The sequence below is a fragment of the Mycetomoellerius zeteki genome, unplaced genomic scaffold, assembly GCF_001594055.1.
Source record: "Mycetomoellerius zeteki isolate Tzet28-1 unplaced genomic scaffold, Tzet1.0 scaffold94, whole genome shotgun sequence".
NCBI lineage: Eukaryota > Metazoa > Arthropoda > Insecta > Hymenoptera > Formicidae > Mycetomoellerius > Mycetomoellerius zeteki.
The window spans coordinates 1,623,884-1,645,126 of record NW_017257979.1 but is presented as its reverse complement, the minus strand read 5'-3'; the positions used below and the strand labels follow the sequence as shown (position 1 = coordinate 1,645,126).

Sequence of the window (21,243 nt, the reverse complement as noted above, 5' to 3'; positions counted from 1 at the left end):
TACTCAGGTGACTATTCTCGGGTTGATATTATTAGCTCTATCGTGTGTAGTAATGCGGTTAAATCATATATGATTCAATAGAAAGATTAAACGATACGTACTTCTGTATCTATCGATACTCGCTTCACATTCGGCTTTTTAAATACCTTTCACAATCTGGATTGTCTCGTTAGCCGAAGCAGCATGTTTTTTCGACACTGCCGTTCGCGCATTAAATCTGCCTCGAAATTTGCAGATACATTTACCATCGTTATAATTTAGGATCGTTAACCCTTCGCGTGTCCCGATAACACTGACAGAAATGGAAACGCCTCGTGACAGGATATAGAGGCTCCTGCGATAGTAAATCTATCCCCCTCCATTTGGCTTTTTATTTCTAATAAAAGTAATAAAAATATAAACGCCAGCAATTAACAATACATTTTTCTAATTTACTACAATGTTCGTTCTCTGCTTCGCATAATTAGGCGAAGCTAGGCTTAACTTCGCGCATGTGCCAATGCAATAAATCTTTCTACACGTAAATCATCCCATAATTAATAATGTAATCAGAAAGAAATAAAATTAAAATGTAGAACAGAAATATTTACATCATGAATTTAGTCTAAAAAAGAAGTTGATTCTGAAAATAAAAAAACTAATTTTCCTAATCAGTAATTGAGGGACAATGGTAAAGTTAGTGTAATTCATTTCACGAATTGAAGACACAATTTTGTAAGGATTGCGCGGGGGAAAGGAGGTTTATCGTTTCCGAATGCGCGGTACCATGTAACCTATATATCCCTTGTGGGCCAAATTCTGAAAGCAAACTAACGTGACCGCAGCGATAAGCTTGCATTGAGTTCCACATGGAAAGGTGCGGGGACGACTCTCCAGATTGGAAAAGCATAATACGAGCCAACTACTCCGGAAGGGGGATGTACCATCCGCGGATTGCCTCCATCGACGAGTACGAAAGAAATATATTTTCTCTGCGTGCAGGAAATAATTACGTAGTCGAACATGCGAAACGATATCCGTCGTTCCTTCGGGCAATTACACGAAAAGAAAAGTTTTGATCGGCTAGTTCGGATAGGCAAGCACGACAAGCGGTATCCACAAGACAGAAAGATCGCCTGTTCATCAATTATCGAGGACATTTCCAATATTTATTTCTTATACTTTGAAATCATATTGAGAAAAAAAAAATAAAGCGAGGAAAAGAAGGTGTAATTCTGTTCAGCGGCAAGCAAAATTAGAATTTTAGGTTAATTATTATACATTAAATTATATTATTATTATTAATTAGCACTAGTTATGTATCTTCAATGATTATAAAAATTATCACATTCTGTGTGTGTTACAATCAAACGTAATAAAATATATACTAAATATATAAATATATTTTCTCTCCAAATATTTATTAAAATTGTCTTTTCATTTGTTACCTTAATCCTTTAGCCTTTCTTATATTTCAGATAAAAGAAAATTATATATTTTTAATATAACAAACGTTGAATGAAACATTGATAAGATATCAAGTAGAACATTCTCTCCACATTTACACGTAACCAGCAAATTTCTCTCGGCTCGAATGTTCACACCACGTCTACGTTGCCGCTCTCATTCGTGGAGGGGGGTACGTGTGTTGGGACACCCTCGTATACGGCACCCCCGTCCCCGTTGACTTGCGGCGCAAACGGGAACCGCGTTTAGACGCCGTGCACGGCACGCGATCCCGCCACCCGCGATAGGATCCCCAGGAACAAAACGGCAGAAGCGTCGCGACGCCGTTCCATCGACGCCGTCTCAGTAAAGTCCGGCCGTCCGTGGCGAACGCAAGCGACCGCACCCCCGCTGTTAGGGTTGCCGTCGAGAAGCCCTGAGGAAACCGTACCGCCGCCAACCGTCTTCCTTCGTTGCCGAATAAAACGCTCGCTTGCAGTCCTCTTTGCGGGAAAGCATCGCGACGTCAATTCGAACATCGAGAGTATCGAAACACGCTTTGAAAATGCCGCGGGTGAGTTATTTTCCAATTTTTTTTTATTTTTAGTTATTAATATAAAATCATCAATGGTTATTAATATAAAATAGATTATTAATAAATATTAATATTTTTCAAACAAGGAATTTAATATTTTTTATAATAAAAAAAGAATACTATAATAAAATATGTTTTGTTATTCCGAAACTATCTATGAGTCAAGATATTATTAAGTGTATAAGTTGTTGAATTATCAAAGAAATCTCTCTGAGAGAGCTGTTTGTTTTGAATTTTTATATGCTTCTGCATCAATATAAATAAATGTGGTCTTGGATTTATAGAAGAAATATGGCGAAATAAGTAGGTGGCTGAAAATGCAAATGAAATCGATTGTCTTTTATATTTATAATACATCTGCTTTTATAAAAAAATTATGTTGAAATAATTAACAAGGAAATGTTAAACTTAAACTTTAAGAATTGCATTCGTTATGAAGTAAATAAAATTACACATCTTATATATTTTTAATAACTATGCATTCATTGATATTAACACGATATAGTACTTTTATTTCCCAAGATTAAACCATCTGAAGACAATTGAATCCATGACTAGGTGTGGATTCCCAATACCTAATTACGTACACCACTATTATCATGCAATTGATCGACGAAGTCTTCAAACAAGCGGTTAGTCCTGTAAGGTTCAGTTAAGCGCTCGCTGAAAGCGTAGAAATGAAATCGTTAGTAACATCGGTTAACTAGTTCCGCGCCAGCAAGAGTTGATTGACTCCTTCCATTATCTCGAACCGCACACACTGATGGTATGGCGAAGAGATCCTATTACTGTCCAATTCTCTCACGATTCAATTGGAATGAATGTAAAAGTTAATTAATTATAAAACTATAATTAAAATTTTTATTTTAATGTTTTTGTCCACATTCCTCAAAATTATTTATTGTGTATAAAAAATAATTTTTATTTTTATTCATTTAAAAATACACGAATATAAAAAATACTATAATATTTTTCGCGTATTAGATTGATAATATATAAAAAAAATTTTTATTGAAAGTCCAGTTTGAAAATTTTGGCATTCGGAGTTTTTTTAAAAGATAGATTTCTTTTTAAACGAAAAAGCATATTATAATATTATAACAGGCACTATTTTAATTAATGAAAATTACTTTGATAATTTAATTTTTAATCATATTTAATGAGTTTACATTCTGTGATAAATATTGGTGCAAATCTTTTGCATCAGATCCGTTCATGATCGTAACCGAGAATGACCACTGGACAGTTTCACAGAGTGACGCATTCGTTGCAAAGGGAGTCGACGTAAAATCATAATAATCTATTCATGAACTGGGGTTCATTCTGTCACGTGTCGCAAGCTCATTCACCAATCACATGTCCGCTATGTTACACATGTTCTCGATACGAAATCATATGTACCATATACACGAGATAAAAATGTTGTCAGAGACGTATCCTATATTTGACGCTGAATGCGATCGTATAATTCTCATCAGCAATAAAAGTAAGCGCATCTGTTTTCTGCCTTTATTACATTCAAAATATCGGTATGGATTTAACACCATCTATATAATTCTCATCATGTTGATGTCAATATTAACCAACATGGTGTGAATTTATAACCCTTGAATTCATAATACCTTTGGTTTTAAATCAACACCATCATGATGTGGATTTAAAACTCATGATGTTAAATCCACACTAATATTTTTTAGAATGGACAAATTAAGCATTTACGTGTCATGTCATTTAACGAAGATTCTTTTATTCTTTCTCGCAATCGTTACATCATTATCGACGAGAATCGCAAATACAAATACGAATATTTCAAAGAACGGACCTCGAAGCTTGTTTCATTTTCTGACGGTGATAAGACAAATGCGCACGACATATGCTGTGCATTGCGTGTGTTTACTCACATGCGTATGTACCTATACGAAATGTATACCCGGTTGTGCACTTTAACACGCGTGCATTGACACACTCACCATAGTGTGAGAAGCTCGATCGATACGACACATACGTGAGGGGATACAATATTCCTTTGTAACACCGTTTTTCCCTGAGGGCTTCGCAGGACTGTATAATAAGTCAATCTCATTGTAAGAAATTCTTTCGCGATTGGAATAACGCAGACTTTCATAAACGCCAGATGCGTTTTACTTTGGAACAAATCGCAAAAAATGTTATCACATATCTGTGTCTTGCACAATTCCGAAAACGGATCTACGATTTACAGATCATTGCGGGCAATGTTCATTAGCGTTATATAATTGTATCAACTGTGCTGATGCAACATTTTAATCGAACATTCAAGTCAAATAAAGAAAAATATTTCATTTGTATATATATATATATAAATATAAAATATGTAATATATACATATTTCTTATTATTTTTATTTTCTTATGATTTCTTTTTTTATTAACCTTGCTGATCTGTTTAAATTTAGTACAGTTTACATCATGTGATCAATATGATAAAAAAAATCTAAAAAATACAAAATTTTTACAGAAAAAAGATCTTAAATTAACAGATAAAGTCATCAAATATTGGAGAAACAAGTTTTTAAATGAAATAGTAAGAAAATAAATTACATTTTATGTCAAATATAAAGCCAAACAGACCAATAAAGTTATCGTAATTTACGTGATATTTTAATAATTAGACTTCGAATGTTAATCAGGCGACATTGATCATTAACCCAGTAATTTCCGTAAGAAACGGTGACTTCTTTTTTGTTCATTTCTTCTAGACGTTACGTCGAAATGACCGAATTGTATCGATAATGCAATAAAATCCGCAAATAAACAGAGGTCAATTACAAAGGTGCTGGATAAAAATCGTGACCATTAATAAGAAGTATTTTGAAATGTTATCAGAAATTCCAAAAGTGGTTATCGTAAGCACATTTGGTGTGTTATCGGGAGTTCTTGATTGATTTTTTTAATTTTTAACACTTGGTGTGTAACAAAATCACGTGCATGATATGTCTAACATATGCAGCATAGACATTTTCCATAATCTCTCATTTTTTCCCTTGGTACAGCAAGTGATAGCGTGCCATCGGGAAATGTTATCACGGAATTAGAAGATTAGTCCTCTAAGAGTGCCTCTCGGTTTTACAATAATAAAACCTCGGTTGATCTTTTAATAAAGTTCGTGACATATATACGATAACGCGAAATGAAAATTGGTGCAATCTGTATGTGATCAAGGATAAAGATAGACCATCCCTTACGAAACTGCGTGACCACAAATATCCGTGCATCGTTGCGAATTCCTTCACGTTGCGATACGGTCGTAGACATCATCATCCCCCTTTCGCGTATTAACTATTTTCCTCGTATTCGATCGACATAACGCCGAAATCCGCATTTTCCGATTATTCCGTGAATTTCATACACAGGCTACGTGATTTTCGTAAAAAAAGAATTCGGTCTTCACGTCATTTTACGTGAAATTTCTTGGTATCGTGTTCTCGACTTTGTCTCGTCTTGACAAAAAGGGAAAAAGTAAAGAGAAAAAAAAGAGGAAAAAGGAGAACAGGCGCACGGACTCCCCCACATTCTGGTAAAAATCCGTACACAGTTCTCCACGGCGTGCTTATCGTCAGAATGAAGTGAGAAGAAAGAGGGAAAAGACGATATGGTCTCGCTGACCCACGAAGCCATAGTCTGCAAAAACCCACTTGTCAGATACAGGCAGGCAGACATGGCTCGAACCGCCTCAATCGCTGCCCCTCAATGAGGTCTCGCGGCGAAAATTTCACGGAAGGAAAAAAAAAGAAAAAGATTCCATGATAAACTTGGAATTACATACATCTGCCACTTATTAGAACAACTTCGAACGACCTTCTTACAATGCAGTTATCAATCGGCACGAGAACCGCGAGTGATCAGACTCAAAAACCGATATTTTTGTGTCTTCCTCTTTCGTAAAAAAAAAAATACTATTGCCTACGAGATACCCGCTATCATGTGAGACATAATAAATGAAGATGCCTCTCCAGTCTGGGTCGCCATTGATACCGAAACGAAGTTTTGTACTTTGAGTCAGACATTTCCGCACTTCATTTGTCACTCGTGACAAATACGATTATCTGAAATTATTGTTGATCTCAAAGTCCAATGTTAAACTACATTCCTTCCATATAAACGGCACGTACGCTTCCAATAAACAGCGGAACGTGTTTTTATAAATGCGCGCGTTTATGTCGGTCAATACGATATAACGCAATGCCAAAAAGAGATATTTGCGCTCTCCTCTCTTTCGGGATAATTTTACGAGAGAAAAGACCGACATAAAACTACTAAAAAAGTTGTCTCTATTTTTGATATAATAATTTTTAACCCTTAAACGTCTCATTACGGGAACAACACACTGATGTATGGTATACCTAACTTTGTTCCGAATTATTGTTCCTGATATTTTGTTCCGAATTATATAAAAATCTCAAAAAAATTCTGATATACTTGTCAAAGCATTAACACACTTTGTTTTTAGCTTTTAACTATCGAGTATGCCATATCGTTAAAGATTTTTGAATGATTGAAAAACTCTCTAGATTTTTAACATTGCATAAATCGCACAGTGAAACAACCGGCTGTTTGTTCCCTCTCGTTTTCTACGGTCTTTCTTACGAAGGAAATCGGATCCCTCTTTCGGGACAAAGCTCCGAACTCTAACTCGAGTACGGCGAGTCCGTGTCTAATTTTTGTCTTCCCTACGAAGAGCTTCTAGTATCTAGCATCTGAGCGAATGGGAAGTAGAAGAAGTTCGCGCCACTGCCAGGCACTGAATGGCACCAATCAATATATGCCCAGCCTGGTCCGCCAGGATATCACCGACGAATACCCAGCCATCGGCTTGACTTCCCGAATGAAGACTTCCTATGTACGACTTCAAGTTGTCACGATGATTTAAATATGCCGCGTAAACCGGCGACACACTTCCACTGGATAATGCCATTCTGACGTAGACTTTGCTCCACTGATCGTAGATTAATGAAAATTCTGCGTGTTCATCCTAGATCGTAGTTTTCAAAGCGTTCAGTAACCTGACGCGAGTATATCAATCACACGTATCACTCTTGTCATATTAATTATCGTTTACATCATGAAAAGATGTTCACATATCAATAAATATTTTTTTCATCCAAAAGTTACTGTTTTCAAATCACTATTTTTTTGCGATAGACTGCTATTTGAAATGGATGTATAAAATCTATTGAATTCATGACGTTAGAGATTGCCTTAGATTTCATAAAATTTATCGTGATAACAATGGTTTATTGCCGAGTTTTTGAAAACAATACTAACGATGGTTATGAAGAGTGAAGCAGTCGATTCTGTATAAATCTCGCGATGGTTTCGTGGCGCGTCCCAGCCATTTATTCGTGCGATCGTAGGCGGTTACCAACACCCCATGAGAATTGAACACCTGGGCTAATAACTGCCGCGAGATAAACCGCAAGTCTGGTAATTCATGCATCAATATTGCGTTTCATCAGCGATATGTAATCAGGAAACTAATTGTCCGGACAATGCATCATTGTATCAAATGATTCCTTCAAACTAGTGTGACAACACTACACTGCTAAAGAGTTTGGTTGCATTAATTGGAATTCTAATTAAAAATGGACAAATCAGAATTTTCTGGTTAAATCTATCATAATTCTAGTTGAGATAACTAGAATTCTGATTGATATAATCAGAATCTTCTGATTCGTTCATTTTCAATCGGAAAATTTTCTCAGTGCAGTTTCACGATTAATTGTCCAAATATAAACTATTAATACCGATTATTGACGTTATCAAAAACTAGTTCTTGCATTCTGTTTACCTATTATTAATGACATATTCCTAATAATTATTTCGGTCTAATTATTCTCACATAGGAAAAATATCCCGAATATATTATACGGATATCCTACAGACGTTGAGATATCTTTAAACTGTCTTACGATATAATTTGAATATTTCTGTATGGGTTATTTTAGTCTGATTGGGTTGCAAGTCTGAAAGTAATCGACGCGCAGTCATATAGAGATAAGTGTATTTAAAATACATATAGAAAATATAAAAATATTATTCCAATATCTAACTTTAACCATAGTTGGTAGTTCTCTTATAATAAATTAGATATTATCTCAGCAATATGTATCTCATCCCAAAACAATACGGCAGAGATAAAAGATGTAACGGCGGAGACGAAACATAGAAAATGTGTAGAACCCCTCTTCGTCAATTTGTTTCGTCTTCGTATCGCGATAACGGCGCATTTTGATAGCAAAGACGTCTTCGTACTACAATCAATAAACAAGCTGACCTATAAATGTAGCGTAACTATAAATGTGTTCAAAATGTTGAAATGCATATCGGCGGTCGCGGGTTCAATTATTAGGAGCTACAGGCAAAAAAATCAAACTGGACAGATGCGGATTAATCTTATTGTTTTATCAGCTTAATTAGTTAATCTATCCGTCAAAGTATCTCAAATGAGAAAAAAATTCTGCAATCAGGGCAATTACGATAATAAGCTCGAGCGCGTAACTCGTTAAAAATTTAGTAGAATAGCAATTACAGAATTCTTAAAAAAAAGAGATACATGAAATACGCAGAAAGTACAATATTTAAATTAATACTTAGAAGGCAGATTGTATTCGAGGATAAAGTTTTCGATTAAAATAGAGATATAAAATAACATATTGATTAAATTAATCAGAAGGAATTATGCGTGTGTTGCAGCCAGTTTCGAAAGGAACTCCTCAATTATCGGCACGAGGACAGATGGAGAGGCGGCGGCCACCGTTTCTCAGAGCTTCTACCAAAACCAAGGAGGTAAAAAAAGAACAATGCATTATAAATGCGAGCACCGATCATGGTTCTATAGAAAAACTAGAGAAACTTGTGAATTTTTTAAAAACTATAATATATATAGAATAAGACGAAAAATATATTTCTGTTAAAATTCAAATATAATTAAATTAATTAAAAATATTTCATTGTCTTTGTCATCATCCAATTATATATATTAATATCTCGCCCTGATGAAGTGAACTGCAAGGTTCACGAAACGTTGGCATTCCAAGAATGGATCTGAACACGGAGAAAACCCGCGAAACGCAAGATTGTCATATATTAATATCGTTATAAACATTAATATGTACAAAAACATTCTCAATTTCGATAAAAGGTAAAATAATACACATATATGATGTGGAACAAACACACGTAATTGTTATAATTTAAAATTATATTTTGTATTAGAAATCAAAATTAGTTGACTAAAATTAATTTAATTTAAAATAAAATTTTATTTATCAATTCAGTTCTATAAAATTTTCGTATAGTAACGTGTGCTAATAAAAGTTCTACTTACACATAATTTTCACGGTGGAGTAGTTGATTACGCCAATGAATGTGACGTCACCATTGCCATGACAACTCGTAATAAACAATAAATAGGATTCTAACCAAGTTTGAAGATGCACATGATTTCGCGTGTGCTTTTGATACACCACCCTTTATATTTTTATTACATATTTGTATAAATTATCGAGATAATATTTATATACATAATATTAAAAATAATTGTTGATAACATTGAACTAGGATGACTCATATTTTAATTTTGAAAAATAATTTTGAATAAAAGTCTAATAATAAAAAAAGTAAATAAGTTTTTATTAATAACATGTTTTACTTTGTACGTATCAGTTCCTTTCGCTTTATTATTTTCTTTCATATCGATATTGAATTAACAAAAAAATTGAATTTAATGTTCTGATGTAAGGGTGAAATACAAAAGCGTTTTTAATTGAATAAAAATACGACACAATTTTATGACAATGTAAAGTGCAACAGAAAATTATGCATGTATAGACGGAACGAAGCAGTGGAAGTAAGATGGATTCTGCACGCAGCGGGGGTGCCATAGAAGAACAAAATAGTGATGAAGATCTGTCGCCAGACGCTTTAGTCAGACAAAATTATGAGCTCCGTCATCGCTTGGAAGAGGAGACCGCGAGTTACAAAAGACGTTTGGATACATATCGACAGGCTCAACAACATCAAGCTGCCCTCGTCTCGCGGTTACAAGCTAAAGCAAGTATCGCTGATCTTTTTTTTTTTATTAAACATAGATTTATTTGATGTGCAAATTATAAGATTCATCGGTGACAAGCGAGTAACAATTGAAGGTCCTTTAGGTTTTACAATATAAACAGAGATGTTCGGAACTCGAGAATCAAATGACAGAGACAATTCCGTGCGACACTAGTAAGCCGTCGACAGCCATAGTATCGTCCACTACCGTGCTTGAGGCTGCCCATCAGACTCTACGGGATATACGCGAGGAACAAATTCACGACTTGGATACTGCCTTGAAAAAACTCGGAGAGGAACGGCGAAAGTATGTAGAAGTATCATAGATTAGGGGTGAACAAACTTTTTTTTGTAAATTCATTCATAGGAAATATTTTAGAATTTGCAGGATATTATGTATAAATTTATATAAGAAATATATTTCCACAATTTTTTATTAATAAAATTTCAAATATAATAATTATGAAGATCATAGTTTACCGATCTTCTCGTATAAATTAGTTTTAAGCATCCTTAAATCAAATAGGTACGTAGAATCGTGCTACACTTTGAAGACATCTTTTATTCTGCTGCAGATGTGAGGAACTTTTGCAACTAAACGCGTCCCTAAAAGATCAACTCGAGGAATCTCATCAAACAAACGAGTCGTTAACTAATGATTTACAAAAACTAAGCAATGACTGGGATATATTGAGAGACGAGTTGGCTATTAAGGAAGAGGAGTGGAAGGAAGAAGAACAGGCATTCAATGAATATTACATCTCCGAGCATAATCGATTACTCAACCTATGGCGTGATGTTGTTTCTGTTAAAAGACTGTTTGCAGAAATGAAATCTACTACGGAAAGGGATTTGGCCAAAATACGGAATGAAATTATCGCATCGTCTAGTGAAATGACATCGGCGTGCAATAGTATGAATTTTACTATGAAGCTTCAAGCAAGTGCGACGCAATCCACAGTAAGATCATTCTACAATTATGTTGATAATTGTATATAATCTATTTGTTGTGGACATTTTACATTGTTCCTGTACGTATTATTTTAGCCGTCCCAAAGAATACAACAAGAAGAGGAACAAACTGTGACAATTTTAAAAACAGAGATTGCAGCACTCAAGCAACAACATGCTGCCAATCAACATGAAATTCGTACTAAAGATGATCGAATAGATCAGTTTATACGAGAAATTCGCAATTTAGTGAGCATCGATTTTACTTCAAATTTAATCCTTTGGTGCCATTCCTGGTGTGATGTACCGAGCAATTTTTACTTTGTTATGCTACAACTTTTGTATTAATAAAGATACACACAGTTGCTTGTTACCGTTATATTCCTCGATGTCTGGCATTAAAAAAATTTTTGTTATAATATATCAATTTTTATGCGATATTTTTTACAACATCTAGGTATGTAAATGTACATGACAAAAGCGATATAGAATGGCACCTAAGAATTAATTGATAATAAGATTTAACTTTGACAGTGTGTCTTTCGGTATGTAGGAGGAAAGATGTAGCGTTTCTGAGGCGGCGGTAACCCAAACCGGACGTATGCAGGAAGATATTGAGGTGCTGGAATCTGCGTTACGAGACATCGCGCATGCCGTGATTCAGGATGCTGAAAGCCGAGACACCGATGCCAAACAGGCATCTCCGCATATCCACCTGTCGCCTAGTGCACTGATGCAGCAGAGATCGCCGAAGAGAAGCACGCGAAGTAACACTATACCGGCATTGGCTGAAAGTACTTTAAGCGCGGTACGAGCGGCTCTACAGAAGTATCAGTTAACGATACACGAGTTACAGGTACACGTTCACGCATTGTCTTGTAAAAGAATTAATGAAGTTTTATGTATGATTAGGCTTTATACCCTATTCACGAATTTTTTGTATTAGATAAAATCACAAACGACCAAGGAACAGATCCTAGCAATGCGCAAACAATGCGACGCCGCGGAGGAAAACGCTCAGACGTTAAATACCAAAGTTGTGGAATTGATCTCTCAGTTGGATATGTGCCGTTCGCAATGCACACAGCTGGATCAAGAAAAGGACATGCTGCAGAAAAGTCTAGATACTGTGAAATTGGAGAAAAATGCATTGGATAAGAATAAAATGGAACTTAACAGCACGGTAGGATTTAAAGTATTAATTAATTTTGTTTGCATATTTATTATATATTTTACTGAAATTTATGTTACAGTTGGAGGCTCTTAGAAACAATTACGAAAAACTTCAGAAGACCAATAATAAATTACAAAAATTGTGTGACAACTTGGAAGATGAAAAGTTGTATTTACAAAATGAGCTTGGTAGAATATCAGAAGATGCCGACTTAAAGTAAATAAATTAACTTTAATAAGCATTTTATGTACCACAATTTGTTTCAATTCTGTTCAATTCTCTTCACATATTATATATAATTACATACATTTTTTATAAAACCATTTCCAGAGAATTAAGTTTACGTTCGGAGGAGGACAGATGCAGTAAAATGAGAGAAGAACTTTTGACACTGCGAGAAGATTTGAATAAAGCTCATCTTGCCAAGGATATGTTGGAGCAGCAGAAGTTAGAAACCGATGGATTGATCTCTCAAATCGAAAAAAGCAAAGGTATTCCATGTTCCTATTTACGGGTTACGACCTTCAAATAAATTATCACATAAACGTCTCACGTAAATAATTTATTTAATTAGGCGATCTTGAGTTGGAATTGGAACGCGTACTGTTGGAAAAATCAGATGTACAGGAAATTTTGATAAAAATAGAAGCGATGTGCTCTAATCATGAGCAGGATAAACAAAGATTGCAAGAAGAATTGAAAAAGGTAACATATTATCATCAAGTCTAACATTATCAGTAATCCGTTTGGTATTAATTATAGATTTATTGTAGATGACAGACGAGAAAAATAAACTTGCAAGTCAGTGCATCGATCAACAAGGTGATCTGAATTCATTGAGAAAAGAATTGCTGCAAGCTGAACAAACTCGACTTGACGTAGAATCTGAGAAGATTACGTTGAATGAAAAAATTAAATTTCTGGAGATAGAAAAGGAGAAGGTGGAAATGGAATTAGGTCAAGTGACTCGCGAACGCAGCGATTTAAGTAATCAATTGTCGGTCTTGGCGCGAAAGAAAGAGACATTAAATGAGGAGCTCATGAGACTTAGGCAAAGATTAGAACAATCCAATGAAATGAATGCACGAATAAACAGAAACTTAAAAGATCTTGTGAAAGATAACGAAGAAAAACAGGCAAGAATGATTGCTTAATACGAGATATTAATATTATGTACATATAAATTATATATTTTTTAATATTATATATTATTGTTATATCACTTCTTTATATGCTAAAAGTGATACAATTAAAAAAATATGTCGATATTTTTTAATTAGACAATAATTTTCTGTCAAGTTGTTAAATAGTTTTTCTCCTTTTCTGAAAAACTTATTCTTTTAGTTATGTCACTTATGAAACAAAACAGCGATATCAAAACAATAAGGTAGATTTTTCATACAGGTACTCTTGGAAACAAATGAAAAGGAATTCCAAAGATTGCAAGAACAGCTTGCGTCAATGCGTACTGAGAAGGAAATATTAGAAGGAGTACTGTTTGACACGCAAACCAATTTGGAAGCTACGCATGTTAAGAAAACACAGTTAGAGAAGGAGCAAAAAGAGTTATTGATAAAACAAGAAAGTTTGAAAGGTCAGGTAACGCGACTAACGAAAGAATTGGATAATAGTGAAAAACGTGCACAAGACATCAAACAGTCACTTACGCAACAGAGTGGCGATCAGATCGCAGAATTTCAACAAATTATATCTAATATGAAGAGACAATCGGAAGATAACATAAAGAAGATAAATGATGAAAAGGCATTAATTAATTATTTATGGAATTTTAAGATTTTCTATTTTAAGATTATCATGTCACTTCTATAATACATTCATTCGTTGTTTATTATCTTTAGGAGCAAGTAAGAATAAGTTTAGAGAAACGGTTGCAACAATCTTTATCACAAGCGGAGGGAGAGAAAAATGAAGAAATCAATCAGCTACAACAACGAATAGAAGAGTTACAGCAACACATAGAGAATTTGTGTAAGCAGCATGAGGAAGCACTTCTTAGAGCTGAAAATGATAAACAACAGGCACTTTTAATAGGTGTGTAATTGAATACTCTTAATCAAGCCTTAATCATCTTTACAAAATCAATATTTTTAGTATACGACAATGTTGTAAATCAATATAATTTAAATATATTTAAATTTGTTATAGCTCATCACGATCAACAGGCATTGATCGAAAAGATTAATACTATTATGCGTGAATTAGAAGAAGAAAAGAACACCTTAGAACGTGTTAAGAGGGAGGCAGCAGCACGTGCCGAGCAAGAACGGAATAATACAAATCAACTCCGTGATGAATTAAATCGTCTCAAAACAAAGCTAGACGAGACAAAGTTGAAGGCTAACGAGGAAAAGATGAAGCTTGACTTAAAAATAGAAGAGCTCTGGAAAGAACGGGAATCCACACAGCGAGAGGTCGAAGAATTGCAAGTTCAACTACACATGACGGAGGATAAAGTAGATGGATTGCAAAATCAGCTACACGATACTATTAGAAAACTCAAAGATGGTAATAAACTTTCTTCCTCAAAGTTCCATTTCTCGTTTGTAGTTGTCTTATGTTCATTTCTACCAATGTATCTCTACCAACTTAATCTCGATTTATTTTAGTCTACGTTTTTCTAATTCTTGGAAAAGAACTATAAAAAAATAAAAACTATAAAACTCAGATTAAAGTTTATCTACATTGGTAACATATAAAAATAGATATTAACCTTTAATCGCCATACTACGAGAACAACACACTTGGGTATACACAATCCAATTCGATTGCTTATAACTTTCATAAAAATAGATATATTGTAAAATTTTTTTTCGATTAAAACAATAAGAAACATGATACATACTTACAAAGCAAGTGTATCTTCATTAATAAAAAAAATAGTTATAAGCTATAAATAAATAGTTATAAGTTATAAGCAATGGAAAAAGCATTGGAAAAATATCAGAAAAAAGTCTAGCTTTCCAAATTGAAAAAGCATTTAAGAATTAATCAACATATTATTTTATTGCAGCTGACAACGTTAATGAAACAATGCGTAAAGAGTTAGTTGACGTACGAAGACAGTTAGCAGATACCACGTATGAGAAAGAAAAATACAACAACAGTAACAAGGAATTGCGGGAGCACGTTAAGCAAATTGAGAGCGAAAGAAGAGAACAGGGAAGAACGTTGGAGGAGTCATATCAGAAAATAGCAAGTCGGTATTATTTTCTTTTCGTTAGCTATATAAACACATTTCGTTTCAAAGTAGCTGTTAAAATATGCGTGTTTAGCATTGGAAGACATGAAAGCGACCATGGACGTCGAGAGGACGCGTCTGCAAGCACAAGTACGCGACATGGAACGCGAAGCGTTACAAATGCAGCAGCAACTTCGTTTCACGCAAGATGAGCTGCAGAAATGTCACGAGAACAATGCTCAAGCTCAAAATGAAGAGAAGGAGCTTCAGGCCAGATTGGCTAACGAGATCGAGGAGAGAGAGCGAATACAGTTGCAACTGCATCAAGTTAAGAAACAGGTGAAGAAATACGCGTAGTTTTCTTCATTCTTCATTTCTTCAGTCAATATGATGAATTTCATTGTCGCAGGTAGTCGACTTGGATAACAGTTTGGAAGTTACGCGACAAGAACTTGGAAAATTACGCGGGCGAGCGGATGAGGAAGATGAAAGATGGCGTGCTCGAGAGCAAGAGTTGCTGGTGCGGCTCGAGGATAGCCGCTGTCGCGAAAGAAAATTGGAAGATCAGAAACATAATTTAGAGGTTTGCTTGGCTGACGCCACGCAGCAACTTCAAGAGCTGAAGGTATTTTCGAGGAAGATGGAGATATATTTTCGCTCTGAAATCTTAACTGGTATTCGCGAGTCCAATGTACTTTACATCAATGTATCTGTGCTTAAGTTAACATAATCGATTTTTTTTCATTTTGAAGAAAAATCCAAGGAATAAGATTATGTAACTTAAAATTATTTAAAATTTTAAAAAGCATTTATTATAAATAATTTTTCACAACGTAATTGAAAAAAATGTTCAGATTCATTGGAATATCGATTAGGGTTAAAAATGTATTTCTAATCCCAGGCGCGCCTTGGAGGATCCGAAGGCAGGGTAAGAGCTCTCGACGCGCAACTATCGCAATTGGAGACTGCTAAAAAGGAAGTAGAACAGAAATTGAGCAGTGTAGGTTCTACGCTCCGCCGTATCGCCGGTATTCAAATGGACGGAAGCGTAAACATGCCATTTAAATTGATGAGCCCTTCGAGAAGATGGAGTCCAGCGCGGGGTAACAAAAAATTTTATTTTAATATATGTCTATAATATAATATTATTTCACGGTGCATAAAATTCATTAATATGTAACGTAATTTAATCAAGCGCAAGATCATGGTGACACTAGCAGAGATGTTATATTGGATGTTGATCCCGAAGCCGTTAGAAAAGGAGTACGATCGCTTATGCAACAAGTTGCCCAAATTGAACGCGAGAGAGTACGTTTGACTTTGATAATTACACGGAAAGAACAATTTTGTTGAAGTATCTAACGAGCTAGATACAGATCTGAAAATAATTTTGTTGGACCATTAAAACGTTTAAGAATGCTGCAAAAAGTTTTGATATTTTAGCAAACAGTTTGAACATCCAATATAATTATTTCGATGGTTCAACAAAATTATTTTCAAATCTGTATCTAGCTAAAATTTTAGATATCTCAACAATATCGTCCTTTCCGTGATGTATAAGTGAATATATTAAACTAATTTATTATAATAAAATCGATAATGATTTAATATTATAGGACGATTATAAAACAGAATCGTGTAGTTTGAAGAAACAACTGAAAGAATCTCAAGAAAATCAAAGCAGCACAGATGTAAAAGTCAACAACCTTCTGAGTAACATTCGCACGCTTCAAGAAGAGAAAAAATCTGTGGAAGCAAAACTAACTCAAGCACAAACTGGCTATCAAGCACAGGTACTTATCTTTTTTCCAGGCACGTGTCTTGTATTCTACTAAAAAAAAAAGAATTAACATTTTCATTAACTTTTTTTAGCTGGCTGCATTTCAACAAAAGACAGAAGAATGCAAAAAATTATGCGAAAAGCTTACAACCATAGAGATAAAGATGAGCGCCGAATCGGACGAGAAATCTCAGTACGAGGTACAATCTGGAAGAAATATTCTCACAATCGCTACATACAATTTCTCAGTGCATATAATTTTGCGTTTGTTTAGGATAAGTTAGAGAAAATGAAACAAGAATTGAACAGATTGGAAACAGAAAAGCGTAATCTTCAGAAAGAAGTTCGTCACAGCGATTCTCGCGCAACAGAGATGGAACTGCACAGAATGTCTTTAGACGGCGATCTCCAAAGATTACAAATGATGTTGCAAGAAAAAGAAGCGCATATTCAAGTAAGGTGGAAATACTTTCAATTAACGTTTTAATTGCCTACAGCAATCTGTATTTTAATAAGAGCGTCATTTGAATCAGTACATTAATTATGAAAATTACGAAGACAATGATTTATATTTATATCTCACTTTCATCGATAATTGCGCATATATATATTTCTAAGATTTTATAGTATATGTAAGATAAATTACGTGCTAAATGCACACGTTATGCGAACCAATATGTCTTCGACAGTTTTTAGAACTTAAACCTAAATTTTATAAATGCGGTTTTTTTTTTAGAAATTACAGGACCGCTTTGACACGCAAAATCGTACCATGGCAGGTTTGGAAGAACGTTGCGCCTCATTAAAATCTACTATAGAACAATTAAAACTATCATTAGAGAAAGCGTCTACTACGGAAACCGAACTCAAGAGTGAAATAAATCTGTTACGACAGAATGTAATGGAGGTTACTACTTCCTCTCAAAGTAACAATGAGAAGCTCAAACAGGTAAGACACTGTTAATGGAAGCTCCTCTTTTCTTAAAATTGTAAATCGACATCTACATATTTTATTTCAGCTACAGAAACAACTTTCGAATACCGAGAATGATCGTAGAATATTATCTGAACGCTTGGAAACGGCTCAACAATCCTTGAGCAATTTAAAGCATACCAATCAATCACTGATTGATCAAAATGCACGGCTACAGAATGACCTAGCCAATAATGAAGTACAGCGATCAGCTTTAGAGTCGCAATTAAGATTGTCTACGTGGCCACCAGAAAGTGGTGCGACTAAGGATGAAGCTCTGTTACGTCAATTGCAAACTGCTCAAAGAGAAAGGAGTGAGATGAGAGGAAAAGTAGAGGCTCTCAATGACAAAGTAAGCAAGCTTTGTAGACAAATGTTGCAAAAATTAAAGACTAGTATAGGTCTGTTCTTTGTTGCACTGGACTGTACTAAAATTTTTTATCTCGCTTTTATTTATTAAATTTTAAATGTATATTTATTTCATTTTAAGTACAGCAAGTGTACACTAGTTTAGTCTACAAAGAACAGATCTTATATATAAAAAAATTGAACTTTTTATATTTACAAAATATATCTTGTAATTAGGTGAAGTTGTTAGAAGCTGACAAACGTAATTTAGAGCGTCAAATTGCTGCGAGCAAGACTAGTATTCGAAGTAAGAGTTACGAACGTCCGGAGAAAGCACATATAGAACTCCTGGGCACTAGTTACAGTCTCGACAATTTAGAGCATGAAAATAGAGAACTGAGATTAAAGATACGCAAACTGGAGACCCAATTAGCGGAGAAGGAGGCCGAGCTTATACGCGTGAAATCAACTTACATGCATTCCTCTCATTCGTTATTGGATATGAGTCGAGATAGATGCGGTGAATTAGAACGGATTAGAGCCGCGCAACTGCAAGCCGAGAAATTATTAGAGGCAAGAGAACAGAGCCATCGTCAGCAAGTATCGCGTTTGGAAAATCAGGTATATATTTTATACATATTTATATTACCTCGCATACTTTCAATATTTATATTGCAGTGAATATGCACGTAATATATATCTATCGTCATCTAATGATTATGAATTCATATAAATAAAATGCATATTTTTTTTACAGATACAACTGTTGCGAGAACAACTCAATCAAGAGATAAAGCGCAGGCAATTGTACGTTTTACGGAGCTCACGAGCCGGTAGAGAGATGCAACAATTGCGACAAGCGTTGGGCGACTCTTTGAGAACCGTGTCTCAAGATCCATCGTTGGATGCGGTATTATTGGAGCACGAAGCGCGTAAATTGGACTCTACTCTGACGAGTACTGTTAGCTTACCACCGTCATTAGCTTTACCTGCCCCACCGTCTTACAGATCTAGCACTCCGTCACAACTAAAATAATATAAGAATTGTGGACTGAACTTTCTTTGCAAACTGCCAGTATACATATATCAAGCGTAGTACTTATATATTCCAAGTGCAGTACTTGTATACTACACTTGGATATTTATATCAATATATGAGTACTTACTAAGCCGTATTTCTCGAGAATATGGAATATAATTAACTCTCGTGTATATTGTTGAGTGAGTGCTCGAGCATTGCACATCAAAGTCATTACAAAAAGCATATAAAATCAACAAACTACCGCGATGAATCCATAGCACTTCTTGATAATCATATGATTAGGACAATCGCGGATTTTTCGATAACTATATTTCATTTTATATACAATTTTTACATTGAATATATTGAATTTTTAACGATTTTACTTTATACGAATTTTATGCTTCCAATAATTAACATTACATGGGAGATCCAGGCATATTTCATACAGTTTATTAATACGTGAATGAAATATGTGAAAGTTTTTGTGATATGCGTACATTTTACAAGAGTACTTAGCTAAATTAATAGTAATAATTGCAACTTTGTTTCACTACCTCAATTCTTGTCTACCTATTATAAAGAAATTATTGCATAAAAGTTTAATATTCAACAATTAGTCAACATTAAAAAAAAATCATTCACTATATAATTCATTATTTCATTATAATTCATTTATCTAAAAAATATATATTAACATATGAAATTATTTCTCTTCAAAAAAGGATATCTATTAAAGATATATATTACGTATAAACTATTATTATTTAATATTCTTAACAAAGACTTTACAGTAAATAAGTGTTAACTTAAACTGAGTCGTATACCAGTCCACAATCCGTCCATTGGTATCGTTATCGACCAATTTAAATTTACGAATTTATTTAATTTAGATACTAACACAATATATTTATTCAATTTGTGACAGATATTCGTATTGAGAGAATAAAACGTGTACGAAACGCTGGCGATTCACATAACAAGAAGTGCTTTTGTAAAAGTAGGCGGCGACAGTAAAGAGAAAAGATGCTATGTTTAGTCTCGTTCCGAGACCAAAGTAAATCAGCAAACAAGAGAGCATTGTAGAGATACGCTTTCGATTATCAGATAGATATAAAGTCACTGAGTACATTTACTAACGTAAAATGTACAAACGTAAACGTAGAGAACGGCGTGCTATATAACAAAGAGCGAACTTCAAAAGTATACAGACATAGATGACAGCGAGACGGACTGTGTCTGTTCTTTATTATTGAGAATATAGACATCCAGTCCTGCAAATGTAGCCTAAAATGTAACCTGCCTCGGTTGAGCCGTCTAACGTGTGATATGAAATGACCGAAAGTTTAAGGAAAATATATCATATATTTTATCTTCGTCTGTGGCGCAAAATTTGCCCGGATGAGAAATTTCGAAGAAAATTATGGTTGTTAAAGAGGAAATTTTAAGTTGGCTCGATTATTCGTAATAATTATCCGTCCGTTACAGAAATCTAATTTAATACTGAAAAATCGTCATTTTAATTACTTATTTTGAATATTGAAAGCATGGAATTACAATACTTTTAATAGCCAAAATAAATAGTTAATCACTATCTTCCAGTATTAAAATTTTATAAAAAGTGATGAGGAAATCTTAGAAGTTTAACACTGGAGGATAGTGTGTATTATAATTACTTATTTGGAGA

The 21,243-nt window shown here is 34.4% G+C and overlaps 1 protein-coding gene across 1 annotated transcript; it reads left to right on the top strand.

The window, feature by feature from the left end:
• The first annotated feature begins 1,809 nt into the window (after positions 1-1,809).
• On the top strand, positions 1,810-19,856 carry Root (ciliary rootlet coiled-coil, rootletin). Its single transcript, XM_018460449.1, has 27 exons — positions 1,810-1,999; positions 8,752-8,844; positions 9,889-10,110; positions 10,215-10,417; positions 10,686-11,070; positions 11,158-11,310; positions 11,615-11,917; positions 12,008-12,244; positions 12,315-12,451; positions 12,566-12,726; positions 12,810-12,940; positions 13,009-13,371; positions 13,640-13,999; positions 14,095-14,287; positions 14,402-14,761; positions 15,267-15,452; positions 15,529-15,773; positions 15,844-16,059; positions 16,336-16,537; positions 16,630-16,742; positions 17,051-17,227; positions 17,307-17,414; positions 17,489-17,668; positions 17,951-18,163; positions 18,234-18,539; positions 18,773-19,156; positions 19,293-19,856. Exons 1-27 carry the CDS (start codon positions 1,991-1,993, stop codon positions 19,569-19,571), a joined length of 5,919 nt encoding a protein of 1,972 aa, XP_018315951.1. The 5' UTR covers positions 1,810-1,990; the 3' UTR covers positions 19,572-19,856.
• Positions 19,857-21,243: the final 1,387 nt, after the last annotated feature.